Genomic DNA, 13,191 nt, shown 5'->3' with positions numbered 1-13,191 from the left:
CTCTGCAATGATATAGAATAAACGCATTAGACATTTACAATGTGACTAAATGCATGATTTTATTTACAAAACTAGAGGCTCTCAAGAGCCTGTGTCGCTCACCTGTTACTGTATTTACTGATGTCGGCTATCTTGGTTTGTAGGCGAGGTCATTAGACACTTTTTTTAAATAGATACCCTAGTAATGATAGTGGCCAAGTTTGGTTAAATTTGGCCCATAGTTTTAGAAAAGAAGATTTTTGTTGAAAAGTTGTTCAATATTGACTATAAAGGGAAATAACTCCTTAAGGGGTCCTCTAACAATTTTGATTATGTTGACTTATTTGTAGATCCTACTTTGCTGAACATTATTGCTGTTTACAGTTTATCTCTATCTATAATAGTATTCAAGATAATAACAAAAAACAGCAAAATTTCCTTCAAATTACAAATTTTAGGGCAGCAACCCAACAACGGGTTGTCGGATTCATCTGAAAATTTGTGAGGAGATAGATCTTATTCTAATGGACATTTAAATCTTGAAAGATTTGCCCTAAATGTCTTAGTTTCAAAGATATAAAGCAATTTATAAGTAAAATACGGAAAAGTGGAAATTAATTTTTACAAAATTTTCTTCTTGATACTATCTTATGATCATAAACAAGCTTCTGTCCAGGTTTGGTACAAATCAAGGATAGTTTATGAAAGTTATTAAAATTTTAAAAACTTTAACCACAGAGTGAATGTAATGTTTCCTCGCAGAAAAACTAAGTCCATTTATAAGAAAATACGGAAAAACTGGAATTTTATTTTTACAAAATTTACTTCTGGATACTTTCTTATGATCATAAACAAGCTTCTGTCCAAGTTTGGTAGAAATTCAGTATAGTTTAAGAAAGTTATTAAAATTTCAAAAACTTTAACCACAGAGGGAATATTTGTGGACGCCGCCACCGCCGAAGACGGAATGTAGGATGGCTTAGTCTCGCTTTTTCGACTAAAGTCAAAGGCTCGACAAAAATGGTTAAAAATTGACTATAAAGGGCAATAACTCCTAAAGGGGTCAACTGACCATTTCAGTCATGTTGACTTATTTGTAAATCTTACTTTGCTGAACATTATTGCTGTTTACAGTTTATCTCTATCTATAATAATATTCAAGATAATAACCAAAAACAGCAAAATTTCCATAAAATTACCAATTCAGGGGCAGTAACCAAATAACGGGTTGTCCGATTCATCTGAAAATTTCAGGGCAGATAGATCTTGACCTGATAAACAATTTTGGTTTTTGAGTTATAAGCCAAAAACTGCATTTTACCCCTATGTTCTATTTTTAGCCATGGCGTCCATCTTGGTTGGTTGGCCGGGTCACCGGACACATTTTTTAAAATAGATACCCAAATGATGATTGTGGCCAAGTTTGGTAAAATTTGACCCAGTAGTTTAAGAGGAGAAGATTTTTGTAAAAGTTAAATGACGACAGACGCAGGAGGACGACGGAAGACAGACGCCAAGTGATGAGAAAAGCTCACTTGGCCCTTTGGGCCAGGTGAGCTAAAAAAGATAAATGATTCAATGAGCAGCAACTTTTGAATGTTTAAAAATAACATATTGATACATTTCAACCAGTTCCATTACAGAATAAATCATACCAGTCAAATGTATTCCTTCAGTGTATGTTCACTTGTGTGAATATATCTTTTGATTGAGTTAAGTCATTTCAATGGGCATTTTATAGTGTTTCTTTGTTGTGATGTTACACTATTGTTTTTGGTAAGGGTGTAGCTTCATGCCTCATAAAATTTAAACATTCAGGTATTACCTATTTGACAAAAACAGATCAAAACATTCAGGCATTACCTGTTGGACTGTGCCAGATCAAAACATTCAACATTTGTAGGATTTCTTTGGATAGTTTCTTTAAATAGCTTGGTATAGTAATCTAGATCCCAGTTATCAAATGCTAAACCTGAAATATATACAGGTTATATGCATTCTATATGGTAAACCTGAAATATATACATATTATATGCATTCTATATAGATAGTATATGCATTCTACATGGTAAATGTGAAATATATACATATTAAAAGCATTTCATATGGCAAACATGAGCTTGCTTTGCTGGCACTCTTTACCATTGTTTTTTTAAATCATAATTGCAGTTCAACCCTTTGTTCTATTTTTAGTAACGATGGCCATTTTGGTTGATCAAACAGGACTAGAATCACAATTAAATACAAATGACATAGTAGTTAGATATAGTATACACAAATGATGACATAGTAGTTATATATAGTATATACAAATGATGGCTTGCTTTCAACGTTATAAAGGCACATCACTCAAGAACGGTAAAAGTGATGCAAACCCACATTTCTTTATCATACTTGATCTGTGTTTTGTGGTAACAAGCATTGTGAAAAAATTTCATAGCATTTGGTTGATGCAAACTCAAGGAAGGGAACAGAAACCCTTTTGTAAAGGAGCATAACTCTAGAATAGTAAAAGTGATGACTTACAATACAATTCAAACTTGATATGTGTATTGTGGTAATAAGTATTGTGTTTAAGTTTAAGTATATCATAACTTAGGGGACATGCTATCACCCACCCACACATACTAATTTCTGAATTTCTGTATTTTACTCTTGCAACAATTAAATGTGCTAATAATACCTCTTACTTGATGCTAAATCAAGACATTGTCTTTTCCCCTGAAAAAATTATCAATCAGTTGATCATAAAACTGTGAAAAGTCAACGCCTCCTCCTTAGCCTACACTTACAACTGTGTATGGTCTGACTTTCAATTAACACTTTAAATGTACGTGTGTGATACTGTTGATATATGTTTTTACTTCCACTTCTTTTAGTGGGCAAGCCTGAAACTAGTCCATCAAGTTATTCTTGACGATGGGAAATACAGAGTCTTGTCGCTATATTGCAGGTCAGAAAAAAGACTTTTTTAATTTAAATTTTTCAGCATTTGTTCTGACATATTTTTAATTCTTCTTTAACAATGTAACATGGATTTTAAGAGGGTTTGTTCTCTTGGGAAAAATCAGGCTACATGGAAAAAATATTCCATACTTGATGAAGTATAAGTTTAACTAGATATCATTGAGATGGGAGCCATCTCTGTGGGCCCCGCTGTGAATAATGTGCATTAAAAAATTGTATCTTTACCATAGGACATGGGTTTGTCAACTGAAATCAAAGTTTTTGACCTTGACCTTTGACCTAGGAAGTTGTAAATAAATTATGACACACCCTTTGGTGTTGGTTTATAAACATGTCAAGTATAAACTTTGAAATGATAACGGTTCTCAAGATATAGAGCGGACATGATCTTTACCATAGGACATGGGGTTGTCAACTGAAACCAAAGTTTTTGACCTTGACCTTTGACCTAGGAAGTTGCACATAAGTTATGACACACCCTTTTGTGTTGGTTTATATACATGTCAAGTATAAACTTTGAAATGATAACGGTTCTCAAGATATAGAGCGGACACGATCTTTACCATAGGACATGGGGTTGTCAACTGAAACCAAAGTTTTTGACCTTGAACTTTGCCCTAGGCAGTCGTTCATAAATAATGACACACCCTCTGGTGTTGGTTCATATACATGTCAAGTATAAACTTTGAAATCATAACGGTTCTCAAGATATAGAGCGGACACGATCTTCACCACAGGACACAGGGTTGTCAACTGAAACCAAAGTTTTTTTACCTTAACCTTTGACCTAGGAAGTTGTACATACATCATGACACGCCCTCTGGTGGTGGTTAATAAACATGTAAAGTATAAAGTATGAAATCATAATGGTTCTCTAGATATGGAGCGGACACAAAGTGTTACGGACGGACGGACGGACGGACGGACGGACGGACGGACGGACGGACGGACAGACTGATCACTATAGGGCGACCTGCCTTTGGCGGGGCCCTTATAAGTTCCACAAATAAAGACGCTACTTTTACATACCACTCTTTCAAATAAATTTATAATTTCTTATTAATCACAAATAATTTTCAAATATCTATAAAAGATGTGTTACAAGTGTAAGTAATGGTTAAAGCAATTTCTGTTTGTGAATAAGAACTTAATTTTTCACAGTTTAAGAAGGTAGACCTAGGTTAAGGGAAATAACTCTTAAAATCATCATTATGTTTGTGTCAACCATTTTCAAAAATATATTCTAAACTTCTAGGTTACATAGATTATTTTCAATCTGTTTCAGGTAAATGCTTAAAATACATTGATGAACTTGACTTTTACAAACGCTTAAATGATTTAAAGAGTTATCTCCCTGAACTTAAACTTAAACTTAAAGATATGAATATTCAGGTGCAGATCCAGGATTTTGAAAAACAGGAAAGGGGGAACATTACAAGCCAATGTTTGGATTAATACTTGTAAAAAGTCTATGCATTTATTATAAATGAGGCTAAAAAAGGTAGGGCCTATATCCACCTCTGATATTAACTTATGAATATGAAAATGAATAGAAACATCTGAAATCAACTTTTTAAATAAATCTGATTCTAAATATCAAACTTTAATCAATTTATGTCACTGACCAGGAACATATGGATTAGTAACAAACGTTTTTGGGACAATATTGCTATATTGAAACTTGTTATTTCTTTTTGTCTGCTATAACATAATTACTGGTAACCATAGATATTTAATTCAATATAGTAGATTCTCTATGGAACATACAGGTAAGATTACCGCTGTAGTTATAGAAAAGAAGATTTATTTAATTTCATGCCAAGTGATGGCTACTGTGTTTGTATGCCAAATGATGGACTACTGCATAAGCCACAAATGGCAAACGCTCACCTGACCACACCATATAAGCTATTTATTTCTATATCAACTCCCATACACCTCTCTTCACACCTACATTGGCTCCCTAAAATCTCTCTTCACACCATATATTTCTATATTGGCTCCCTAAAACCTCTCTTCACACCATATATTTCTATATTGACTCCTGAAAACCTCTCTTCACACCATATATTTCTATATTGGCTCTCTTTAAAAATCTCTCTTCACACCATATAACCTACTCATTTCTATATTGGCTTCCTGAAACCTCTCTACCCATATCTACATTGGATCCTTAAACCTCTCTACACACCATATAACCGACCCATTTCTATATTAGCTCCCAAAGACCTCTCTACCCACCATATAACCTACCCATTTCTAATATTGGCTCCCTTAAACCTCTCTACACACCATATAACCTACCCATTTTTATATTGGCTCCCTCAAACCTCTCTACACACCATATTGCCTACCTATTTCTATATTGGCTCCCTAAGACCTTTCTTCACACCATATAGCCTACCCATTTCAATATTGGCTCCCTAAAACCTCTCTTCACACAATATAACCTACCCATTTCTAACTTTGATCCCTAAAACCTCTCATCACATCATATAACCTACCCATTTCTATATTGGCTCCCTAAAACCTCTCTTCACACCATATAACCTACCCATTTCTAACTTTGATCCCTAAAACCTCTCGTCACACCATAAAACCTACCAATTTCTATATTGGCTCCCTAAAATCTATCCACACCATATAACCTACCCATTTCTAACTAAGCTCCCTAAAACCTCTCTTCACACCATATAACCTACCCATTTCTATATTGGCTTTTTCTAAAGCTTCTCTTCCCTCCTTTATCACATCAACTTCATAGATGTCCTCTGTTTTATGTTCCAAATTAAAACCATCTACAGGACTGCTGTATCTGCATTCTGTCATTCTATCATGTAATGTGTTGACAATAGCACTCTCAGAATCGGCATTCAGGTCGAAGGTTGATTCAAATTGAAGAAAGTAGCGTGTTGAGTATTCCACTCTAGTTACCATCTTCAAACCAGCTGACTTACACATTGAAACAGCATTTGTTGAAAAAGGGGTAGAGAAATTCAATCTACAGGAAAAAAATGTTTAAAATCATCTTGATTACTGTCTGACAATGAATAATTTTGTAGGAATATGTGTCACGATACCCAGAAACATTATTCTGCCTGCTACAACAAATCTGCACTAACTATTAATGTGTGCGTTTTTAACTATCAAGCAGACAATATTAACTTTCATTACTTAAGTTTGATCTATTACTCTAGTACTAATTTTAACTTTCATTACTTAAGTTTGATCTATAACTCTAGTACTAATATTAACTTTCATTACTTAAGTTTGATCTATAACTCTAGTACTAATATTAACTATCATTACTTAAGTTTGATCTATAACTCTAGTACTAATATTAACTTTCATTACTTAAGTTTGATCTATAACTCTAGTACTAATATTAACTATCATTACTTAAGTTTGATCTATAACTCTAGTACTAATTTTAACTTTCATTACTTAAGTTTGATCTATAACTCTAGTACTAATATTAACTATCATTACTTAAGTTTGATCTATAACTCGAGTACTAATATTAACTTTCATTACTTAAGTTTGATCTATATCTCTAGTACTAATATTAACTATCATTACTTAAGTTTGATCTATAACTCTAGTACTAATATTAACTTTCATTACTTAAGTTTGATCTATATCTCTAGTACTAATATTAACTTTCATTACTTAAGTTTGATCTATAACTCCAGTACTAATATTAACTTTCATTACTTAAGTTTGATCTATATCTCTAGTACTAATATTAACTTTCATTACTTAAGTTTGATTTATAACTCTAGTACTAATTTTTATAGTTTAGTTATATATAGTGTCTGGAGTTGTTGTTTCTCAGTCTCATGTGGGAAGACATCAAACCGGAGACATAATTTCCAGCCTCCTATATGTTACTTATATCAAACATGCTACAATATCCCTAGAGTTGAATATGTATTCTATTTGATGGGGTCTATAGTTTGCCATTTGGATCATGTTCTTCAATCAGAGTAGCTATTTTAAACCAATGGTGAATGATTTCTACATTATAATAACTTTTTGATCACTTGTTTCAACCCAAGAATAAATACAAGGATTAAACATTGATTTTCAAAGATACATTCCTTCATTTTAGCATTTCTACTCTTTCATTGTTTTTTTTTTGTTCCAGTAATTACTACAAAATTTGTAATAACAAAAGCAATTTTTTTTCAAATTGTTTGATAAATGATCATAATGTTTAAATGTGTGCAAGTGAACACACTTGTACATATTTGTTGTTACTTATACCTTGGACCAATCTCTACAAGTAAACATTTTATTGTATCATCAGTTTTTAGATATGGCTTCCTTGAAAGTGCCGTCTTTTGAAATGGTGTCTCTAAAATCCACATAAGTTTACTTTCATCTTCAAATTCTAAACCTGTAATAAATATATTTATCATTAAGTTTTCAAACATTCAATGTTTATATGTTCAGTTGCAAGAAAGACAAAGTTAATTCCTTCGTTGTTACAATATTGTACTCTGTATTGTAGGAAACAAGGAGGTCTTAGGAAGAATAGCAAAACCTCTATCATGTTTAGGCCAATAACCAAGTCTAAAACATCAACTTGTATAAACAGAAATGCAGAAATCTCATTCAGAATGAACATTCTTTAAAACTTCTTAAATGATTTGCATATTTATAAACACTTGAGAGTGATTGGTTCATAAGAATATTTTTTTTGGTTAAACATTGATTGACCATGGTCTCCTTAGCTGCTTTTGTTGCCTATATATACACTTTGTTGATTACCCTGTGATATAGCCATGCTTTAATGGAATCCTTGGGTTCCATCACAATCTTAATGGAAATTAGAAATAGCAAATGTTTTAATTGAGAATGAAGGATTAGACACATTTTTCCAGAGGTGTGTAAACTGGGCACTGGTCAGCTGACTCACAAACTACATTTCATTAGTTTTTTTGTTCAGAATGTTTGTGAGTTCATTATTTACATAAACGTCTTATATCTGACCCTTAAATGATCTGACTTTGTAAACTTTCCACTGACCAGTAGTGTCAACATTTATCTGACTTTGTAAACTTTCCACTGACCAGTAGTGTCAACATTTATCTGACTTTGTAAACTTTCCACTGACTAGTAGTGTCAACATTTATCTGACTTTGTAAACTTTCCACTGACCAGTACTGTCAACATTTATCTGACTTTGTAAACTTTCCACTGACCAGTAGTGTCAACATTTATCTGACTTTGTAAACTTACCACTGACCAGTAGTGTCAACATTTATCTGACTTTGTAAACTTTCCACTGACCAGTAGTGTCAACATTTATCTGACTTTGTAAACTTTCCACTGACCAGTAGTGTCAACATTTATCTGACTTTGTAAACTTTCCACTGACCAGTACTATCAACATTTATCTGATTCAATCCTTGACATACTTATTGACCTTTCACAATAACCTTGCCTTGTGCTAAAGACATTAATGTAGGCCAATGTGATACAGTTGTACTAGAGAGTTTGAATAAAGGGCATTCAATATCGATGTTTTTACTGACATTTGGCAAGGCGAGTTTTGATATGCATTCTCAAAGTATTTATTAGAATTATGCCTGTTCAAAGATATTTTAGTTTCATTTTGACATGTTTGCATTAAAACCATTTTGTTTTTCCAACACTTCTCAGAAAGTTAGCACAAACTTACAAATGATATTATGTGCTTAGCTATGCATCCTTTAATTTATAGACCTATAGGTTAGCTTCTAGTTGAAGGTTCCAAGTAGTAAATAGAAATGATATGGAAGTAAATAAAGTCTTCAATGGTCTTCAACTGCTTCAAGCTTAATACATCAAGGTAGATTTTACTTGCTTTACTAAATAGCAGGTCTGCTCTGGCTTACTCATTATATCTTGTACATATTAATCTATACAGACAATGGTAGCATATCATGTATATGGGGGAAAATGGCACTGGCTAGGGTGTCAAACAAATTTTCAGTCCATGCAATTTTTTGATGGAAAATCCTTTAAAATATATGTATATCATTTGTGTATATCTATATACTTTACCATCATCTTCATCAATATCGACATAGAAACACTGCTCCATTTTTAAGTCGTTTAGATTTTCTCTCAAGATGTTTTGTATTTTTGTTTGAGCCACATGATAGAAGCGTCCAGTACATGGTGATTCTCTGTAATACTTAACTACAACCATTCTCCAAATCTAAAATAAACAAAATATGTTTTTGGTTTTTTTTTTAAATCTTTATGTTCAATTCAATTCTTTATTTACACTCAGACACAAAATATGTGTTACATGAGGACAAATTACAAATCAAATACAATAAATGACAGAATAGACAGGTAACTATTAACAAAAGTGTAATTTCTAAAGATAATAAAACTTGTAAGATACATGCATCTTTCTAAATGAAGGTAGATAGTTTCTTAATAAATATAGCTAGATTATACAATAACTGACAGTGACACAATGACAGCATATTTTGCATTTTCAGTACGGATGGGTATGTTGTATAATATTTCGGTATATATTTCTTCCGAAGTTCAGTAATAGAACTATTATTACAAACATATAAAAAATGATATTCATCACCAATACATGATTCATTACATAAGGTACATATGCGATCTGTTCTAGCGATGTTGTACCATCTGCCAATTTCCATAGGAATTTTTAAAAAGGTTTGCAGTCTCAACTAGGATATAATTAAATTTACTGTGAAAACAAATATTCTGGATTTTATGGAGAATATTACCAAGTTATCATGTGCAAATGATAACCATGAAAGCATGATAAGTTAGATAACTAGATCTAAACAGATGCAATTTTTAATATTTTGGTTTAAATAAAAAAAAAACACTATCAAGCCCTAAAAATTCTTTCGAGAGAATGTTTATTTATAATGAAGCGTCTTTTCTACCACAGCATCATTCTGTACACCTGAGGAAGACATTTTTGCCTTTCAGAATCTGTATGAGGAGATGGGGTTATATGGTCTCCATAGAAATGAAAGTTACAAATGGCAGTACATTTGCACACCAAATTTTAATGACTTAACATTAGCTTTAGTGGTTCATCTTAATCAAAATCAAGTACATGCATGACATGTTAACTAAGCAAAAGTTTCAATAACCATTTATTGGTGGATGTTACCTTAATTCAGGTATAATCCCCCATTTGACATACATAAACATGAAAATGGGATACACCATGATCAAGGTATAATGCAGTTTTTATCCACAACAAATTTTAAGATATACTGGAGCATCTTCTTGCATTTACCATAACAAGCTTTGATGACCATTAAGTGATGATATGTAATTAATTCTGACACTTCATGCTGCATTTTTTTTTTAGAGAAACCTAAAAACTAATATGAATAATCCATCAATTATGGTAATATTCCTGACCTGATAACCATTTCTTTGTCTTTGGAATAGAAATTAATATAAAACCAGATCAATTGTTCAGGATTTCTTAATCATGCATTTTAATTGAATGAGGTGAAAGTTTAAGCAGGTTTGTTATGGTTCTAGGTGTCCCTTGTGCCCCTCTTCTTGCCAACTTGTTTCTTTATTATCATGAGGTGGACTTCATACAGGAACTTCTTAGGAAGAAAGATAAGAAGTTAGCAATATCCTTTAATTTTATTTTCCGCTATATAGATGATGTTCTCACTAAATAATACAAAATTTGGTGACTATGTTGAACGAATCTATCCCATCTAACTAGAGATAAAGGATACTACAGATACAGCTAAGTCTACCTCATATCTTGACTTACATCTAGATATTGACAATGAGCAGGGCCGTAACTACCTATGAGGCAGGGGAGGCAACTGCCTCCCCTGAATTTTCAACACCAAATTTTTTTTTTTAAGTAATGAAATGAAATATTGACAATATGTACACGAAGAACTTGTATTTATATATATATTATAAACACCACAAGTTTTCAGTTTAAACAGTGTTTTAATGATACGTGGTAAATCTGTCATTTTCCGGATTTTTGATCAACAGTGAACCGTTTCAGTATTTGTTTTATATTTTTTTCGTGTGGCCGTCCGTCGATTATTCAGTATTTCCTATATCATGTATGTCGTACGAGAACACATATGAAACTTTGCTTTCGTCAATTTTGAATAAAACTTAACTATTCACATTTATTTAGAGGCTCATTTAGGCAGAGGAAGTTCCCTTTGTATTGTGAATCTTTTATGATATCGGAAATTCGTTACCGGCTGAATCAGCTGTTGGATCATTTTTTTTAACGTGTCAAGTCAGACAGTACGTCTCCCGATCGTACGAGAACATTGATATGAACAATGCCTTAAACAGTAGTTAAACACTCCCATTCGTTGTGGCAGGGACTTTATATATACTTGTATAGAAAGTCCCTGATTAATTGAAGCTATATATATACATGTCTGTTCAACTTTCAACAATATTGAAATTCGATAAAAAAAAATTGTCTTGCGTTCTATGATCTTGCTTTATATGTTTTTTTAACTTACCAGTTTGATTTCTAACAAAAATATCTTTAAATACAGATAATAATTGTTTGCATAAAAATTGCTTCCAGGATCAAGCATTACTGATCGATGAGCCAGTCTTAAAGTAAGGAAATCGAAGAAAAACGGCGGGTAATTTTAAGCCACTGATTTTTTTGAGAAAAAATCCGCGGTCTCAATGTATTTAATGTTTATGATTATAGGTCAAAGTACGGCTTACCCCAAACAGCACTGTGATCTCTGCTTGTTTTTGCATAAAAATTGCTTCATGCAGGTATAACGAGCAATACTAATGTTTCTCTAAGTGAGAAATCGAAGGTAACCCGGTCATTTTTAGCCATTTTCTGAGAGAGAAAAAAATCGGCGGGGGCTGCGACCCCCTAACCCCCCTTTCTTGGGGGCCTCAATCGGCGGCCTCGAAACCCCTGCCTCCCCTGAATTCGAACCCTAGTTACGGCCCTGATGAGGGTTGGTTGAAAACAAAACTTTGCAACAAAAGAGATGATTTCAGCTTCCCAATTGTGAACTTTCAATATCTATGTAGCAACATTCTAGCAGCGCCTGCATACGGAGTATATATCTCCCAATTGATACAATATTCCCAGGCTTGTATTTCCTATCATGATTTCCTTTAAAGAGGATTGCTACTCACAAGAAGCTATTAAACCAAGAGTTCCAAATAGTGAAGTTGAAATCATTCATTCATAAATTATACCGACGCCATCATGAGTTGGTTGACCGTTATGGAATAACCGTTTCACAGATGATATCGGATATGTTCCTTTATATGTCCTAACTACAATACCCTTTCCCTTTTCACTGATGTAACCTACCTTAGTAGACTATTTATTGGATTTGTAATAACATAAGCAACACGACAGGTGCCACATGTAGAGCAGGATCTGCTTACCCTTTCCAGAGCACCTGAGATCACCCAAAGTTTTTAGTTGCCAGTTGGGTTCGTGTCTTGGTCTTGCGTCTTCTGTACTATTTTTTGTTTGTTTGTCTTTTTTATTTTTAGCCATTGCGTTGTCAGTTTATTTTCTATTTATGAGTTTGACTCTCCCTCTGGTATCTTTCGTCCCTTTTTTACTGTATAGTAAATGAGTGCAGGGAGGGTCGGAGATTTTTGTTTTGTTTATGTTTTTCATTTTACAACATCAACAGGCATGACACACTTACCGAAACATGTTAAGAAAACAACAGACTAGAAAAAAATGTTTAGACAAAATATATGTTACCTTATCTTATCTCAATACATTTATAGTAGATACCACTTTTTTCAAGAAAAAGAATTTTAACACGTGAAAATTACCCGCTAATTTTCAATTACGTGGTTTTTAAAGTGAAGAGTCAAACGTGGTAAAACCACTTACCGAAGAAAGTTTTCAGTCAACAATAAAACGTACCGCAGAGTAAAGCCTTGGTTTTTTTTTATCGGTACCACGATTTCCCGAGAAATACAAGAAAAACGTGATATCCCCAAAACAAGCTGATATATCCCGAGAAAAAGTTTATTTATGGTTTAATCACCGGTCATAATCTGACACGTTTAATCAAAATTATAAGGTAACAAACAAAAGGTGCGAAATAAGCCATAAATAAGTTGATCAATCCAATATAGTTTGTGATGACAGTAATTAAAATCACATGTAGTTGGGTTTTTTTTAATATTTTCAGAACATTAAAGTAGAAAGTCCCTGACTTAAACGACTGCATGATGTCAAAA

General features: G+C 33.0%; 1 protein-coding gene across 4 annotated transcripts in view; it reads right to left on the bottom strand.

The window, feature by feature from the left end:
* Nucleotides 1-12,824, bottom strand: part of LOC139486728 (phosphoribosylformylglycinamidine synthase-like) — a 132,506-nt gene extending 119,682 nt beyond the window's left edge. For all 4 annotated transcript variants that reach the window (XM_071271655.1, XM_071271656.1, XM_071271658.1 and 1 more), the window contains exons 1-5: nt 12,704-12,824; nt 8,998-9,154; nt 7,213-7,345; nt 5,649-5,947; nt 1,843-1,951 (exon numbers count right to left, since the gene is read on the bottom strand). In XM_071271655.1, the coding sequence (XP_071127756.1) occupies nt 1,843-1,951; nt 5,649-5,947; nt 7,213-7,345; nt 8,998-9,145 (689 nt within the window). In that variant the 5' untranslated portion in view covers nt 9,146-9,154; nt 12,704-12,824. The remainder of the gene's footprint in view (nt 1-1,842; nt 1,952-5,648; nt 5,948-7,212; nt 7,346-8,997; nt 9,155-12,703) is intronic.
* Between the last annotated feature and the right edge of the window lie 367 nt (nt 12,825-13,191).

This window comes from Mytilus edulis, chromosome 8, assembly GCF_963676685.1.
Source record: "Mytilus edulis chromosome 8, xbMytEdul2.2, whole genome shotgun sequence".
Classification (NCBI taxonomy): domain Eukaryota; kingdom Metazoa; phylum Mollusca; class Bivalvia; order Mytilida; family Mytilidae; genus Mytilus; species Mytilus edulis.
The sequence above is the reverse complement of the archived record's forward strand: the minus strand, read 5'-3'. Positions and strand labels throughout refer to the sequence as shown.